This window comes from Perissodus microlepis, chromosome 20 (genome assembly GCF_051167445.1).
Source record: "Perissodus microlepis isolate ML-2025 ecotype Zambia chromosome 20, ASM5116744v1, whole genome shotgun sequence".
NCBI classification, from domain to species: Eukaryota; Metazoa; Chordata; class Actinopteri; order Cichliformes; family Cichlidae; genus Perissodus; species Perissodus microlepis.
This window is the reverse complement of record NC_140480.1, coordinates 488,520-508,114: the sequence shown is the minus strand read 5'-3', so window position 1 is coordinate 508,114 and position 19,595 is coordinate 488,520. Positions and strand designations below refer to the sequence as shown.

The window sequence follows — 19,595 nt, the reverse complement described above, 5'->3', positions numbered from 1 at the left end:
CATCGATTCTGATGTGACGTCTCAGAGACAAGCAGCAGTGAAAGCCTCGATATAGCAGTTTGCATCACAAGAATTATAGATGGAAGCACAGCGTGCAAATACATTTATTGTATGTCTGTCTATTGAAACAGTAAAAACACCAGTGCACTTCTCTGTGGCTGTGGAATACTTATATTATTCTATGTTTTAATCTACTGCACCACAGCTCTTGTGTTTCTTGTCACTTGTATCACATAAATATCTTTTTTCTTTATATTACTGTGTGTAGAACAAGTTTTGCAGATGGTTTTCTGTCATTTCTACAGTTTCTTGCTGTATTTGTGTCCTGAGCTTTTACAGGGTCTGGCCCACTATCAGACACCACTGTCAAAACTTCTGTTGTAATTTTTAATCATCAGTAAAACTTAAAAATACATTTTTGCATCTGGAGCAGTGTAAACACACCTATTTATGCAATTATAATAGTGTTTTTGTTGCTGCTGTATTTGTACTGTCACGCTGTTTGGTGAAATCCACCCTCAGTCACTTTATTAGCTTTTCACCTGCTTATTAACACAAATATCTAAGCCAATTGCATGGCAGCAACTCATTGCATTAAGGCATATAGGCATCGAGACAACCCCACTCCGATGTTCAAACTGAGCATTAGAATGGGGAAGTTGATTTTAGTGACTTAGCATTGTTTTTGGTGCCAGGCAGACTGGTGTGAGTATTTGAGAAACTGCTGGTCTACTGGGATTTTCCCACCCAGCCATCTCTAGGGTTCACAGAGAATTATCTGACAAAGAGAAAATAGGCAGTGAATGGCAGTCCCCATGGCATAAAGGTCAAAGAAGAATGAACAGACTGCTTCCAGCTGACAAGAAAGCAAAATAACTCAAATAATCACTCGTTGCAACCAAGGTACGCAAAAGAGCATCTCCTTCAAGCAGACTGGCTACGATGGCAGAAGACCACCGTGCACCGTTCCTGTCACCTAGGAACAGGAAATTGAGGCTGTAATTAACATGGGCTCACAAAAACTGGAAAATAGAAGATTGGGGGGAAAGTGCCTGAATGAGTTTCCATTTCTGCTGTGACATTTGGATGACGGGTTCAGAATTTGTCTTAAAAATCATGAAAGCGTTCATCCGGTGCTTATCAAGAGTTCAGGCCAGTAGAGGTGTGGGGGATATTTTTTTGGCACACTTGGACCCTCTCAGCCCCCTGTACAGTCACCTTAGACGTGTGGTGTAATGAGAGATCTGCACCATGGATCGACTGTGGTGCTCACATGACAGCAAGAAACAAAATCTCTGAGAAATGCTTACAGCACCTTGTTGAATTTGTGTAATGTAAGGTGTACCTAACAAAGTGGCCAGAGAGTAGAGTGGACAGCAACTCCCATTCCTTGAATCTATGTCAAACAGACAGTGTGGCATTAACAACATCCGCTTTATCAGTTTAGTAGTTTTATACTAAGAGTTAATTTCGCCCATTGACTTGCAGGACATCTGCCTTTTTGCAGTTAACCTCATGTTGCTAAAGTGGTGGTGTAATAGCCTTTATCTGATGAACATCTGCAGAACAGAACAAAAGCACAGACGCACACACACAAAAGCACACAAACACAAAACGCTCTGAGCTGTACCAAAACAAAACACTAACAGATGCAGCTGGAGCAGGATGCACTGCCATGCAATGAGACTCCAGAGGTCTACAAATTAGTTTCAAAGGGACATCTGGTGATAATGCATGTTAATATGGTGACAGTGACTTGTACAAGCACATCTGATATTCCCTTGAATTCTGGATTAATATGATTATCATGAAAAAAAGATTAAGTTCTTCTTCTTTAGTAGTTTTTTTTGTTTTCAACAGACAAAGTGTCCCATTCCCTCACCGCTGCAATGAATTAATAACACAACTGACCCAAGTGATCCATTCTCAGATCAGGGCTTGTAAGCCTAACCCTCACCGTTGTACAGCAAAAGGGATTCGTTGTTTAATGAACATGAGATTCCAATTTTTCAAAAGCCCTCCGGGCCACCAAGAGACCACAGTTTTACTGCAAAAGTGGCAGGGTAAAAAAAAAGTTGCATTCCAGTCATGGGTGCATAGATAGATAATGTTCAAATCTCTGCAGCTATTTTACAAATGAATCCAATTAGACTAGACTTTGGTGTTTTCTGCTCCCTGGAGGGCAAGAGTGAAGATTTAAGGGAGCCATCTTGGTTTTGGAACTTGAGGGAAAGTGATAGAAGGGGCTGGAAAACGCAGCCAAGACCCCTCGGCTGATCTTGATAGGTTAATAACAGTCATTACACAACCAAGCTAAAGGCTCTGGTAGGTTAGTCCACGACCGATAGAAACATTAGAGCCTTCAGGGAATGATGGGAAAGCTTCACACTACCAGACTTAGATAAAGTTCCCAGTAATTCATGATTGCCATGGGTATATGGGTTGCTCCATTCATTCTTTCATGTTTCTCTCATTTGAAATGAATGGACCAAAGAAGTACTTTTATTTACTTCACTTAACTGGGATGTAAGTGCACGCAAGTCAAAGCAACAAATACACAATTCATGGTCAAGGCTGACAGATTATTCGAGACTTAACACTGTAACAAAATGCAAGAAATAAAGGAGGAAATACATGAAAACAAACTTTGTGGCCTCTGGTTGTAGGGACTCAGTGGCCTTGTTGTCAAACGCACACACCAAAACATACAGTACACATGCACTCATGCACACCCTTGTCCCTGTGGGCTACATAGAGCCCTATTTTAGGCCAAATTGAGCGTGTCACCCCTGGTCCTTAGATAAATGATTACATTCTTCACCAGTCTTAAGTTTGCTTTGGCCTGGTCCTACAAAATAACAACCGCTCAATGAAATATTTAGCCTCGTCGCTTGGCCCGCTGTGAAATTGTGCAGAAAAACATTAGAGGCAACTTAAACCTTATAGCAGCGGATCAAAATAAGCCGAGCGAATCGCGGATATGGGAAAGAGGGCAAGGAATTCTATCAGAATTCTCAAACTTCAATCGCGCACTCTTAGGAGAAATGTCCTGTGTGGACAGGCGAGAAGCAGGGCAGCTGTGTGCCTTTTCGGGAGAGAGGGGGCCTCTCTTCCAGTAGCTCGGTTGTTATGATGAGAACAGCAGTCGCTCATTTTATCTCCCTGTGCATGAGGCGACCTCAAACTAAACTCCCGCATCTCTCTTTCTCTTCCTTTCATGCACACACACGTGCGTGCACACGCACACACACACACACACGTGCATGCACACGCGCACACACACACACACACACGTGCATGCACACGCGCGCACACACACACACACACGTGCATGCACACACACACACACACGTGCATGCACACGCGCGCACACACACACACACACACGTGCATGCACACGCACACACACACACGTGCATGCACACACACACACACATACTGAAGCCTTTTATCACTGAACTATTGGGCATATGTCATACCATTCTCCAACCAAACACACCTCCCCATGCAAGCGGACCACCTACAACAGCCATCTTCCAGACCAGGCACTGCGATGTGGACTCTCCGTTTCATTAAGTGTGTATCCTCTTGAGAAACCATGACGTCTGTCTCAGGCATCTCCCACACACACGGCGCTCTGCTTTTTACAGCCACGCTGTTTTGACTCTGATAAATTTATCAAAAAGCTGATATTGCAGGAATAGGTTCTCATTAAAAGTGGGAGTGCTGATGTATACCTATCACTGACCTTGACTCTGAAGATGCTATTGATAGTTGGAGTTCAAACACGCAGCTAAAAAAATGAAACACAGCAAAGCACTTTATTCCATTTGTTCGCTGTTCTTGCAAATCCGCTGGGAACCGTGTTTTTGCATTACAGTTGTAGTCTGTTAAATATAATTAACACAAGCTGAGTTCTAAAGTAACGGGAAAGAAGTATCAGGCTCTGCGTCTCTGGCAAAAAATGGTCATCTAAAAGCAGCTTGTTCCGGAGGAGAACCACAAACCCGGTTGACCCGTCTGTCGTCCAGCCAACTAAGAACTAGAACTCTGTGGCTGCCAGAGGAATCATTTCTCCAGAACACAAAGGAGACCAGGGTGGAGTGTGACCACCATAAAAATACAATCATTTGTATTTTTAAAACACTTTTGTACCAATAAAAATACCAAACAATAATTGGGTGCACTTTTTGAAAGGCAACTTACTTGTCATCGCCTCTGAAAATATGACGGCGACAACTGTAAAACCCAAAGATCCTGGCGCTGACATCCATGCGCGCATGCTTTCATATGCTCAAACACACACACACACAAGCAAAAACATAGAGCGGCAATAAAAGCAAAGTGAACAACATGCAGTAACTGTACGCGTATTCCTCTAGAGAAATCTAGGTCACCGTTAAACAGAAACAGTACGGACATCTACACGCTGGAAATATCATACTGCTATGTCAAGCACTCCGCAATCACACGCAGCCATGGTAGTGTATGCTTAAATGTGTGCGCACGCATATTGTTCCCATCTCCAGCCATCAAAGGCTGTTGATTCCTGGATTAATAAAGGGCTCCTTCCTGCTTCTGAGCACTCAGACACGGCTCTTCAAAGAGAAACACAGCCTATGTCATGAAGAACAGGGAACACGGTGACCTTTTCAGCGTGAGGTGGGTGTGCTTGCACTTCATTTAACCCATGTCCCACCATCACCCCCCATCTCTGTCTATGAAATGCAACAACATGGGCAAAACTGGCAGAATGGAAAGACCGATAATATGTATGTTGGCGCCTCCATGTGGTAATATGCCGTCATAAGTTCCCTGTTTAATTTGGAACGGATCATTTAGATTTAATGTCAGGGATTTGCTTTCAACTGTGTGATCTATTACCACTAAGTTCTTTGAAGTGTGTATATACAGTATGTTATCTTGTTTACCTTCCCTTTACAGAGCAGAGTGACACAAAGGACATAATGTCTTCTCTGGCTTCAGATTTTACCTACACAACCTGGAAATCCACGAACACTCAAAACACTGCTTCATTTTACTTTTGGCAGCAATACCAGGAAGCATCAACAATGCAGAAAAGGAAATTACCACCATTCCCTAACAGCAGATTCACCAGTACTGAGGCGTATGGCTGAGAATGTGAACGCCAACACGACACAGTGACCTTCAACACCTTTCCCAGATTCCCATCGGATGTCGTTCCTAATGTTGTGCAGCTCTGCTTGAAGATTCATTATTGGTTATCGACCGTAACGGCAAAGCACAATGACGTCCAAGACGAGTGGTGCCCCAGAGAGGAGTTAGGTGAAGTGTGATGCTCAGGTTCTGGAATCATCCACACTTTGCTTAATGAGGAAAAATTCAAGTCATTTATTTTTAATTTTGCTAATGTACTGCTGCACATCAAAGAGAGCAAATGACACTGTCCATGTGTATGAAGAGGTATATCTCGACCACCTAGGCTTTAGAGGAAAAGTATTTCTAATATTCTTTTCCAACCTTGCATTTGTGAACAGGAGAATAACATTTGTATATATAATTACACATTTATTAGTAATAAATGGCTATAAAAGTAAAGTTATTACAGAGAAACAAGAAAAACAGCTGTTAAACAATGTTGTTACTACTTAATTAAATAATGCAAACAGATTTTTTTTTAGCTCTTTTGATGTGTTGTCCAACACTTGGCTGCAGAAGAGAGCTTAGCTAATTGCACAAACGTGTTCTGCTACTGTGTGCTTGCATGTGACTTCGTGTCAGTGCTCGGCAATGCCATGAGACCAAAAAGGAGCATGCAGAGGCAGACAAGCAGGCAGAGCCAAGAATAAAAAACCAGCTGAAATGCAACTGGAAGCAAGCGAAAGAGACAGAATTCTCTACGGGTTTCACTACGATTACAACTACGGATTGTAACTCTTACAGAAGCTTCCTCGCCATTACCCCAACATTCATTCTGCTTCTTACCACCAGTGACTGCTCACAAATACAAAGGTGCTCTGTGTTCTTTAGAGAAACATATGCTCTCATTTGTATGCAGCCACAAAGGCACGTAAACATACACAAATGTAGACAGACATTCACTTTGTGCTCACAGACAAGCAAGAATACATAAAAACCCTTATAATTCAAGGCTACTTTCTATATGTTTACAAGCAAGCAACTCTCATTGTATGAGGTCATTTAAGAGGTCATATTATATTTTAGAAGATAGGAATATCATTTAGTGTCCCTCATTTGGGAAATTCAAGTGTTCCAGCAGCAAAGTGACAGGCAGATGGAGCATGCAGTTTCCCAAAAAAGCAAAGAATAAAGTCCAACAGTCGAACAGCTGCTGGGAGAAAGGACCTGCGATAACACTCGTCTGTGCACCTAGCATGCAGCAGTCTGGCACTGAATGAGCTCTCCACTTCTGCAACAGCTTCATGCATGGGGTGGAAGACATTGTCCAAGCAATAAACAAAGGGTGTGTTTGGATACCTGCATTTTAACTTTTTGTAAAATCTACATATGAAAAAAAAGAGTAGCTGGTCATACTGCAAGTAATTTTGGAAATGCATGAACACATAAAGGGGTGTATGCAGGAGTCCAATTCTGGTTCAACCTCCTTTTTTCTTTCCTTACAGAAAGTTCTTAAAGAGATATGCCTGTACTCACAGAAGCTGTGGTAACAAAAGCATGTTTCCTTTTACCCGTTTCTTTTCTTTTTTCACCAGACCAGCTGACCAATAACAGCAAATTGGGCTTTTCAGAGGGAGCGCGGTCTTGAAGGGACAGGAGCTGAAACTGTGTTGTCCACAGAAGGCGCTGCATTAATGAACAGCATGAGAGAGAAGAAAATATGTTTTCTGAACATGAAAGAAAGGGCTTCTGTTAAAGCACAGGCACTAAATAAAATTGGTAACCTCTAAATGAGCATAAAATGACCTCAATACATGAACTAGGTTAAGGCAGAACTCCCACAAATTTTCTGGTCAGATATTATGTTAAATAGGTCGAAAAAAAGAATTTGGACAAAGAGGCCACACTGAACAACAGTCTCCAGAGTAAAACATGTATAATAAAGTAGCCAAAGCGTAAGCGTTTCTGCTTCACTAGAGCTTATAATTGAAAAGCCAGTTAGAGAGGAAAAAAACAACAACAAAAAAAACGTTAGGAATTAAATATTTAACCTCCCACCACCTCGACCTACCAATTGGGGGGAAAAGTGCGTGCACACAAAATTATAATAGGGGTCTGAGTAATTTCAGATAAGATCTTGGGAACAAATGAGGGCAGCTGTGAGATGGATAAAAGGCAATGGTTTACAGTTATTTTAACTTTGCTTGTTGGCTAAAAGTAGAGAGGCTTGTTCTGCAGATATAACACACAGCCTATCTGAACTACAAACACCTCTTTAGACTGTTTCGACATTGACACTGACGCAAAGTAACAGATGCATCCAAACAATGGCAACATTTATAGAATATTCAAGTAGCCTAATATACGAGGTCTACTGTTTGTGTAGAGCTTGTGCAAAGACACTTTGATTTGAATACATACCCAACGAAGCAGGAAATCATATCCACTTGTATAGTTCTGGACTTTCATTGTAACATGTGGCTTATTCTGAGCATACAGTTCCAGCCTCTGAAGAATACAGGCACACAATCAGGTTGTGATTATTATCACGAATGTTGGGCTGGGGTCAGGCAATGGGGGCTACATATAACATTTACACATTTGACAAGTAGACGTCCTCCCCCTCTCTCCGCGCATTCTTCCAGAAAGTAATTCACTCAGAAACCTTCCACGTGCATTCATACATATCAATTAGACATGAACCCACACACGTGTAGAGATACAACACCCACCGACCTGCAGACAAAGGGAATGACGGAGATGCAGACAGAAAGACGAAGCAAGCATTGTTTTCCCACTGATTTATTCTGGTTGACCAAATAGCAAAGTGAGCAGGGAGAGACTCCTGCAGACCCAGAGTGGTTCAATGAAGACAGACTGCACTTGTGCAAGCTAGGCCGTATGTGAATGTGTCTGTGTGCGTTGGCCAAGTTGATCCACGTCCACGATCTTTAGACTCAAGACCCTATCTCTGCCCCCCTCAGCTGTGGAATGCTGCAATGATTGCTGGGTAATTACCCCGATGCTTTAGTCCTCTGCTCCCAGCACCATTAGTATTAAATCTTTTCTTTTTCTTCACTTTGGAGGGAGGCAATGGCCGTCCTTTGATCAGAAAGAAAGAAACAAAGGAAGAAAGAAAGGAAGAAAGACTGGCCACCCGGCGGGGAGCACAGCAGCTGTCTCCACCTGTGGCTTCTGACCCAGGCCCACTTTACAGTGATCTGGTCAGACAAGTGAAATACAGTGTACAGTCGTATAATTCAACTCCAAGTGGTCAAAGTTTGACCCATTTTCTCCTGATAGTATTAGGCATTCATTTTAAGTGCCTGTCTTAGATGCTATGACACACTAACACTGGACTGCCAGCAACTTTGGTTGAAGCCGGTCAGCGTGAGTGATAGCGTGTCATCATCATGATACAGTCAGATTTGAGCTCTTCATTGAGTTGGAGAATCATCAAACACATTTGATTACTTGAACTGAAGTATGTATTTGTGGTCAGGAAAAAGATGGACTGGAATAGCTGGGGGCTGACATATGGCCCGATGCTAGGGTTGTCTTGACTGATGTGTAGCCTGGCTCCAATCAGCCAGCCTCAGGCTCTCACCATTAACCCTGGCTGATTGCTGATAGGAACAGAGGGGGATACAGGGAGGCCTATCACAGGCAGTTTACCAGAACCTCCCCAGCTACGATGGGCTTATCTGCAGCCGTGTCTCTGCGCTGTGATTGGTCAGCTGGAATCCATTAGGATGAAAGGCATTGGTGGCCTCATCACAGATCTATCAAGATCACACACACTAAAGCAGGAGCATGAACGTAGATGTGAAGAGTTATCTGCACGGATCTCTGAGCTGCTGCACACACAAGCACTCACCTGGAATACGTACACAGAATCCTACAGATGTGTGCAGCAAAGGCATATACTGTAAAACAGACGAGCAAACTGACTGGCATGTAGCCGGTGTAATCAGAGGTCTTCCAACAGACCTGCTGGAACACCTTTTACCCCTTTTATCCCCCGAGAATCAGGAATATATCTTTGCTTTGGCACATCGCACTATTATGTGTGTTTAGCAGTAAGAAGAGCTGATTTTGTTTTTTTAATGGAATATATTTGGCTTGTACTGTTGACATGACAAAAAAAGCAGTTCAAACGGTAAATATAAAACTTTCTAAAATAAGCGACGCTTCCTGGCTTGGATTAGAAAATCTACTTGTTAAGAAAGAGTACCAAAAGATGACAACTTTCAACCCTTTTTAGATTTCTATATCAAAACCTGTGGACAAGTTTCCATCAGTATTAAGGGCTGATCTTACACCAAAGTGTCACCAGACATAATAACCTGTTTTAATTGAAAGCGCTTATTAACAATGGCAGCCCTCCTCTACGTGGCCTCACCTCAACAGCTGCAAGTTGATTTGGGCAGGCAACTAAAGTTTCCAGAGCACAATGTGTTAGCATCACTCCAGATAGACATTTTAATCACGTCTGAGCCCTCCAAGCAACTAATTATACTAAAATTCACCTGGGAACAGAGCACAGAAGAAGAAAACGAGAGGAAACACATGCAGCAACGGGGGAACAGTTAAAGGTAAGTGAAGCTGTGAGATGCACTGTGAACTTGTAGAGGTGTAAAGTAAGGATTTTGCAGTATACTTAGTCTTCAACACGCTCAAACCTGTAACTGAAGCCACCATGTGACTATCAAGATATCTAATTTGGAGTTGGGGTACCAGTCAGGGCCTATACCTCCCTGGGTCACCTACGAGAGGGTGACTCATTTTAAAAGACACAATGACCTCAACATCACTGATGATGTGTCTCATCATTTTAAAAAAGACACACTTGTTATCACTGTTTTGTTAACAAGGTTAGAAAAGGTAACTGTTTGACATGCTCAGTGATAATCAGATGCACACATCTGTTTGTCTGTTTAGCTATTTAACTACCCTAGCCCAACTGCAACCACGACAACAAAAGGACCAATTCAAACTCTTCCCTTGGCCGTGAAATACACCTAATTCTCACCTCAACTCTAAAAAAACTCTTAAGCCTAAAACAGCCTTTGTCTCAAAGGCCAAAAGGTCTGTCCAAGAGGGACAACCAGTCAAAACGCCCTCACTTTCCAAAACTGTCTTCACTTCCAAGGTCAGCACAGCTATTCTTGTCAAGTTGCACTGACATTTCACTGTGGACAGCCTCACCCAAACCCTAACCCCTTCATTAGGACCAGGCTTTGGCCCCCATGAGAACTACTGGTCTCGACAAGGTTGGTGGACGCGGAAAAAGCCTGTTAAGATGTAACAAAAACGCACACACCTACACACACACACACAATAAACACTGTGTCAATGCTGGACTAATATTTTCCTTCTATCAACATGCAGCATTTCCTCTTGCTATCCATATGCATCACACTCAACAGTACTAGTGTGTTGGGACGATGTATAAAATATTTGGGAGGAGAAACGGCAAAGAGAGAAAGTGGAACACTGAAGGTTGTTTTGGGAAATATCTATGTGGGTACAAAAGGTGTAAAATGTAGAAGACATTACAACAACAGACATTAAAATTAAAATCTTTCAACCAATGTGAAAGCTCATTAACGATAAAACATTCAAGACAGAAGAACAATTGCTCCAGAGAGACAGTGAGCTGAGAGCTGAGTGGGGGAGGAAAAAGAAGAAATGCATAAGGCCAGGGGACAACTCGATTTATCTTCATATCAATCTCTTTCTCTCTCTACTTTTCTTCACAATCAAAGGGCTAGCCATGTTGATGAAACCAGGCCAGAGCCAGTGATGACACCAGACCAGAGCAAGTGCTGAAAGGGTCTGGCAGAGGATCCACTCAAACAGAGGTTGGTTCCCCTGAGAATGTCTGAGCGAGACCTGCTAAACACTATAATAGCTATAAGAGGGGCCCTTGTGTACACGGCATCCTTCCATATAGACGCACAAACATTCACACATTGTGCTCGGTCTGCAGCACATGTAATCGAACCTCCCTGCCTGTGGTTGCTATAGGAGGCAACATGATAGGGGATACTATACTTCCATGCATACAGACAGCCTTTTTAAAAGCATGAATATGGATTGAGATGACCACAATGTTTGAACATGAATAACATATGTAAGCCAAAACCACACCACAACCGGCCATGCATATGTACCTCCCACAGCCCTACCCCCTCAGAGAAAGAGGAAGAAAAAAAAAGAACCAAAAATGAAAAAATAAATAAATAAATGCATCATTATGCATTGGTCATGGTCTCATAGACCAAGGGCTTGAACAGAGCTTCCACTGTTCTGCATGATACACAAGACCAAAATGCCCACACAACTTTTTTTGTCATTCAAAGACCGTTTCCTCATTATTTTTAGTTAAATTAAGCCTCTTGCTATTAAAATCACTCCGGGGCTCAAACTATAGCAGTGACATCATGGTACCATGCAATAATTCATGGTGAACATCCATGTCGATGCCAGCAAGAGAAAATTCCTCTCACTCTCTTGAAACAGAGAACAAGGCAGTAATGGCACAAACTGCAATTTAAGCTAGTCTGTGTCGCAACGTCTGTGTAATCATTTTAAAAAAGGGGGTAAAAATGCACCACATGTCAGAAACCCTTAAATATCAAATTCAAAAGGGCCTCACAGATATAAACATGGCTTTACTGCATCTTTATGAAGTTGTTAATTAATACATAAAATGAAACCAATAAATCTGTTGAGGAAAGCTAAATATGTCATTAATTAGTATGTTTAGATGAAAACTAAACCAGAAATTCCACAGAAAAGAAAAACTGCAAGAAAACAGTAATTATTCAAAAATCCAAGATAACACAGGAGAGGGCGGGGCAAATCAAAGGACGCTAAACTGCAACGAAGAACATGCGTGTAAACGAGACTGATGCCGCAAACCTGTTGTCCTGTTTTCATTTACATTCGTATTCTCAGCTTCCTCCCGTCCGTATCGTATTACACTCACATCCAACAGGCTGTTCTTGCTCTTAGATACAACGACACACTGACCCACACAGGAATCCAATATCATGCACCAGTTGACCTGTCATCAGCCTTTATCTTTCTCACCAGCTCTCTGGGTGGCGGGTGCTGTTTGCAGTGAAGACAGAGAGCCTGTCGCAATAAAACAGATGCATCATCTGAACCCTCAAAGCTCTTTTCATCAGCGGGGGAACATATATGAGAGATTAATAGCTCTCTGAAATCTGTTTAGTTGACTCATTGGAAGCTGAAAATTTTATGAAGAGGCTTGGCACTTTCCATAAGATTTAATCTAAACCTCATTACATCGTGTCATGAAAGTAAAAACAGTGCTTGTACACAGCACATGGTTTAGTTATTGAAATAATATTCTCATGATGTTTTTTTCTTTTCTCCAACTGTGCAGTTTGTCATATCAAAATGTCCCTAGTGAGGGAAATGTAACCCCACGTTTTTTAGATAGAGTTATCTTTCACAGAAAAAAAGAAAAAAACTTTATTCAACACTGAGAAGTCTCCAAACACAGCTGGGGGTGTGGGGGTGTGGGGGTGGCGAAATAACTCCAACAGGATAAGACTGGTAAGGAAACGAGCCACACTCCTGTCTTTCCTCTTGTATACAGATCTGTAAGTTATAGCCCAAGCCTGCTGGGAAACGGGAAATTTGGGAAACAAATCAGTACGAAATGGTCAGTTTACAGAGTGGTTACAGTGCGCACAAAGTTAGTCAAAGAAGTGCACGTTTCAAAGGAAACATATCTAGAGATCATGACTAGCATTTCCATTCCACTTAAAAATGTGACCCAGATAGCAACAACATTAAGATATCTTTTTAAAAATATTACCATAAAAGGATTAGTCACATGACACGGCTGGTTCTCCCAAAGACCACATTTTCTCTTTGGGGTTATTTAGCCACACAAACACATACAGTCACATCTGTCAAGGCTTTCTGGCAACAGAACACACCAGTTTAAAAACCATGTAAATTACAGAAACACTGGAACGGAGTTCTTTCTTTTTCTTTCTTTTGTTTTTAATTAAATTCATTGAATTTGTATTTAATGTCAGCAATCAGTTTCAGAAAAAGTGCAACATTTACTCTTCTGTTGCATCACATCTTTTAACAACATCCTACAAACGACCTTGGGTACAAGCCGTTTTAGAGTCTTCATCTACAAAAAGGTTTCACCTTCAAAGCACTAACAGCCATGATAGTGGTGCGGACGTTTTTCACACCATATGCATGAATACAACCCCATGCCATCACTCACACTGGCTCCCAGTTTTCAGTTCCCCATCTTAACTGAAGTCAGGCCCGAGGAAGTGGGTGGCTGTTTCTGGATGTTACTTTGCACTTTTGTATCTTCGTCATAAGCTAAAATAGTTGGAAAGTTAATACACAAGTTAGTGACCCAATAATTTCCCCCCTTCAGCGTAACTCCAACATATCACCTACACCGACCTGCGGCACAAAAGTACCTTGTACAGATCAGATCATTACAACACGTTTTGCTGGAAAACCTTTGCTGTAAACCCTGGCAAAAAAAGATTGTTGCAGACCATGATAATGAGACCCCCCCCCCGTTATGCACACTGTTATGCACTGTATCACTATTACATGCCATTACCTTTCTTCTTTAACTTGGTTGGCAGATGCTGCATGTTCTTGGTCTGTGCTCACTGCTCTCACCATCTTGCCAAGCGTTACTCTTGTGTCTTGTTTCCATCTCTCTGTGCTTTTCTCTCATGTCTCGACCAGCTGCAGCAGATGGACAGCACCTCCATGAGGCCTGTTCTACCAGAGGTCTCTTCCTGTTCTTTCTCTTGATGGCTGCCAAGTGCATGCTCATTGGGCTTTTCTCTCTAACACTGTAGGGATTTTACCTTAAATTTAAAACACCGTGAATATGACTGTTGTTGTGGCCTGCACTATATAAACTGAATTAAACTGAGTAAATAGCCGTTTGGTTGACCCTTCCCCAAACATACACCAAAGCCAAAAAAACTCAACCAAACAAGCAAATACAAAATAGCTTGACTGGATTAAACTGCAAAACTCTGGTAGAGACAACCAACCAATTCAGCCCTTTTGTGCTTCTAAAAGAATTTCAATGACATGCTGTGCTTCACAAGCAAAAAGTTGGCAAAAATGTCCTTGCCATTTCAGAAACCTCTTAAAAAGTAGGCAAACTATCACGTCTACCTGGAAAAAGAGACACGGAAGAAACCTTTGTGCAAAGAGGCGAAGATAAACAAGATGAAAGAGGAGCCGGAGATGAAAAAGCAAAGAAAGGCCAGAAATTGAAAATCTGAAAGTGAACCCAAAGTCAAAGTGCACTCAACATTGAGCTCACAGTCTTATGAGACAAGGAATGTCTTCCAGCTGGCGAGGGAGGACACAGAAGAAGAAAGAAAAGCCTTTAGGAGAGGACTCAAGAGTGGTCTTTAGCAGGAAGACATTCAACATAAAAAGAAAGAAGATGGTCATGGCAAGAGCGGCCTACAAGAAAAGTCAGACTTTCAAATGATGAGGGAAGTTTTCCAGCTGGAGAAACTGGACATGAAAACAAAACCCCACTTTGAACAAAGAACCAAGGATGCACTTATGGAGGGCTTTGCATGGTGAAAACAATGAGATGATTGATGATATTAAGTCTTTTAAGATAGAAAAGGATGAGACAGCAATGTTGAGAAAGGCCTATTTCCAAGAGAAGAAAGACATTCAGAGCATTGCACAGGCTTTCCAGTTGGAGAAGCAAAGCACAGAAAAAGAAAGAAGAAGATAACCTATACTGAAGAAATTATGACTTTAAACTAAAGAAAGACAACGTGAAAATAACTACAACGCACAAAGAGAAAACCCAAAAAAACGATGGCAGAGAGTAGAAAATGAAGAGTTCGTTTTAGAAAGGAAGGGCTACATTCAGTTAAAGACGAGTATCAAGAGTATGTGATGCTTTCCAGCTGAACAACTAGAAGGAATAGAAAGAACAGCCCGTGATAGGTGCTTAAATTCAAGTGGACGAGGGGCTTTAAAACTGAAAGACAGAAAGGTGTTGGAGACAGAAAACAAACAATGACAACAATAACGGAAAAAGAACAATTTACTGGACTTATTTGTCACCACACACACAGGAACCACTTTGTCAACAACAAAGGTTTTCTTTGAGTCAAGGATGGAAATACTCACAACCAAGACACTCACTGTGCTGTCAAACTGTTTTAGTGCTAAGCAGCCAAATGTGAGCTATTTAATTTCACAGGAAATCACCCACCCACCCATCCACCCATCCATCCACCCATCCATCCACCCACCCATCCACCCATCCATCCACCCATCCATCCACCCACCCATCCATCCACCCACCCATCCACCCATCCATCCACCCATCCATCCAACCACCCATCCATCCATCCATCCACCCACCCATCCACCCATCCATCCATCCATCCATCCACCCATCCATCCATCCATCATCCATCCACCCATCCACCCATCCATCCATCCATCATCCATCCATCCATCCATCCACCCATCCATCATCCACCCATCTATCCATCCAGCCATCCATCCATCCATCCACCCACCCACCCATCCATCCATCCATCATCCACCCATCTATCCATCCATCCACCCATCCATCCATCCATCCATCCATCCATCCACCCATCTATCCATCCATCCATCCATCCACCCATCCATCTATCCATCCACCCATCTATCTATCCATCCATCCACCCATCCATCCACCCATCCACCCATCCATCCACCCATCCATCCATCCATCCACCCATCCACCCATCTATCCATCATCCATCCACCCATCCATCCATCCATCAATCCATCCATCCATCCATCCACCCATTCATCCACCCACCCACCCATCCATCCATCCATCCACCCACCCACCCATCCATCCATCCATCCATCCATCATCCACCCATCTATCCATCCATCCACCCATCCATCCATCATCCACCCATCCATCCATCCATTCATCCATCCACCCATCCATCCATCCATCCATTCATCCATCCATCCATCCATCATCCACCCATCTATCCATCCATCCATCCATCCACCCATCTATCCATCCATCCACCCATCCATCCATCATCCATCCATCCACCCACCCATCCACCCATCCATCCACCCATCCATCCATCCATTCATCCATCCATCCATCCACCCATCCATCCATTCATCCATCCATCCATCCACCCATCCATCCACCCATCTATCCATCCACCCATCCATCCATCCATCCATCCACCCATCTATCCATCCATCCACCCATCCATCCATCATCCATCCACCCACCCATCCACCCATCCATCCACCCATCCATCCATCCATCGAACTGGAATTTAAGGGGAGAGTATAGGAATTTTGGAACAGGAACCTTCTTGCAGTGAAGCTATGCTATCGATTTTAAAATACATTCACTGGAATTTGTACATTTTTAATTGACACTGCAATACATTTATTAAACTATTTGTAGAATCAAAATGCTATTTTATGTGTATGTAAAAACAATGAGAGAGCCACAGTTTAAAATACCTGGCACACTTCTTCATTCAAATCACTCTCAGTCACTTCGCACTTCAATTCATTCGTTAACACATATTTCAAACATTTTCATCATATTCCTGCTGACTTTTTGTAGGGTGTTGCAGAACTTCTGCCTTTTAAAGTTTACCGTGGCATGATGAATGAGGAGCACGTCTGCAGCAATAATATTTGTAAAGGAGAAAAGGAAACACAAAGATATGGATAGAGAGGGAGGCTTTCTGCATATTTCAATGAAGAAAAAAAACCCTGCTGGTGTTAAAACAGCCATCAACACAATGATACGAAGGAAAAGCAAAGCATTTGCAGTAAGCCCACGTTTGAGCGTGTACTGATGAAAACTGATGTCAAAGCACCACAGCAAACCATGAAACATTCCTAATTACAGGGCTTTTGACGTGTAGCCACTTTGCATTTAAATGGAACAGCTATAGTAAACGGGGCATTTTTAGAGAACAACTTCACACCCAACTGGAGTGTGCAACAGGGATGAGCTAAAAGCAAGCATATTGCTTTAAGTCAATGCTGTAGGGAGGAGTACAGCACGTTATATGCGGTGCAGAAAGATCCTCAAACATTGTGGTCACACAAACATAAAAGATTATGTATATTTTTAGAACAATCACATGCACGCATACACCCTGATGGCACTTTATTTGACCTTTTGTGCTCTTTTTCTTAAACTCAGCAAGTGGCAGAGAGGGAGAAGACAGAGAGAGACCTTTAATTTGAGGACATGAGAGGAAACAAGGAAGATGAGAGAAGACCTTTATGTGTATGTAATTGGTCTATAGAGGAACTGCCAGCATGCGCACCACAGGTGGCCGCCAGCCCGGTTTAAATAGCCATCCTCATTAAGTCCTCTGAGACATGCCGTGCAAACAGAAAGAGAGGGTCATGTGTGGCATCTGGGACCAAAAGTACGATGTTTCTTTAATTCATCATTCCCATTTACTGCATAGTACAAGTTTACCCACGGAGGTACTGTATACATGTTCAAAGACAGTGATGAAAACTCTGATTAGCCAACCTCCAGTCAGTCAACGATTCGCTCTCAGTGTTTAATCACAGACTTCATTTCTAATATGGCTGACTGAACTAGAAAAATATTCAGCTGATTTAAAGCAATAAAACTGCCAGTCATAATATGACTTCCTTTTTTTTTCTTTTGTTACAAAAGTACGTTGACTCACTGGACATTAGACTTTTTCTACAATTAAAAACAGAGAGATTAGGCATTGAAAGGTTTCTGACAGTTCTTTTCTTTAGTATGACAAACCTCCTAAAGCTGACAAACAGCTGCTGACATTATGGCCAAATGGCAGCAGCATCCTGTTGCATGTGTTTGTTTGAATGTCCAACCCCCATAGCAATTTGGAAATGAACATCAACACAAACAGCTATGTGGAAAACTAGATTGTGGCCTACACTGCGATGCTGCACAGTGATGTCCTGTATCTCACGTATGACTGCGACACCAGCGCCATTTATACTTTTTCAATTCAATTCAAGGGTGCAGCCGTCTACTGCAACTGGTTGGGGAATAAAAACACTGTGGAAGACAGCCGGAAGTTAGAGCTAGCTTTTTCAATAGTGTTATAACACAATAATGTCAGCTCAGTTACTTGTTTCTCCTTTTCTGTTTCTTGTTTTCTGTCCAGATATAGAGTTAGTGGTAGATAAGTGGCACTGAGAGAACAAATATCACATTGTTTGGATTTTTCCCTGAAAACTCAGCCTGAGCTCTGTGCTGAGAATGTCCAGCAAGTTGTCTTTTTAAGTTACATTACAATCCACTCACACGTGGAGCTGTTGAATTATTATTATTATTATTGGTTTGAGTGCTTTTAGAGTGTGTTTAGGCCCAACACTCATTCTCCTTTTGGCTCCATCAATTCCTGTGGGAGCATGTCTGTTTTTCTTTTTTCTGTACAATAATAATAAGATGCTTACTTTATCTGTCTCTAATTTATTGATGAGCACTTGGAACTCAATGGATCAGCATCAACACTATGCACTATTGCCACTCCAAGCTTTTAAAATATTCATTTTAGTATAAAAGGAATAATTAGAGAGTTTATAATACAAAGTGCTGCATTTTTCTCTAAATTGACTGAATTTAACTCACAACAGAAAGGTTTCATATGCATTTAAAGTCAGGCTACACTTTTTGAAATAATGCAATGTGTTGCTGTAAAAGTTGGCTTTACGTACTTTTTTCTGCAAGACATTAATCTTCCTCTCCTTGACGTCCAGCATGTCCTTCATGTCTCTGATTTCTCCCGTTAGTGTGCTCTTTTCATCAGTCAAGTCCTGCAACTGTTTGGTCTTCTTGGTCAGGAACTGCTCCTTCTCCTCCAGACGCACTCGCAGAGCATCTACCTACAATTAACCAAGACAAGAAGTTAAGTGCAGATAGGCAGGTATAACAAAACTGTAAAGGCAGATCAATAGGGACACCGAAAGCAGCATCTGCACAACACAAACACTAACAGACAAGTAGCAGGAGAGAGAAAAGTGGACATAAGCTTCAGACAGGTGATAGAAACCAGTATGCACCATATCCAGAATTCATACACAGTCAGACAAAGTAATCTGTAAAAAATAGTTTTAAGGCAGACTGTTTGACGATGAGCGAGAGCTGAGTGACTGACAGGCAAACGTAGAGAAAAGAGGAAGCAAAAAAAGATGAAGAAATGTTACACCGTGATTTTTCCCAGTTCTCGGTCAGGTGGCCCACATGTTATTATTCAGCGCTAGAAATGACATTTCTCACATTTACTTGTTGACGTTTGGAAGTAGTAAAAGTTCAACTCTGACCTAATGTCCATGATTTGAACCACTGCGGACTGAAGCAAAGTGTGTGTGAAAGAGAAAGAGCCAGGAGCCTG

At 42.1% G+C, this 19,595-nt stretch overlaps 1 protein-coding gene across 2 annotated transcripts in view; it reads right to left on the bottom strand.

Moving 5' to 3' along the window:
• LOC146363672 (ERC protein 2) overlaps positions 1-19,595 on the bottom strand; it is a 159,425-nt gene that overhangs the window by 105,138 nt on the left and 34,692 nt on the right. For both annotated transcript variants that reach the window (XM_084918139.1, XM_084918138.1), the window contains exon 6: positions 18,919-19,086. In XM_084918139.1, the coding sequence (XP_084774265.1) occupies positions 18,919-19,086 (168 nt within the window). The remainder of the gene's footprint in view (positions 1-18,918; positions 19,087-19,595) is intronic.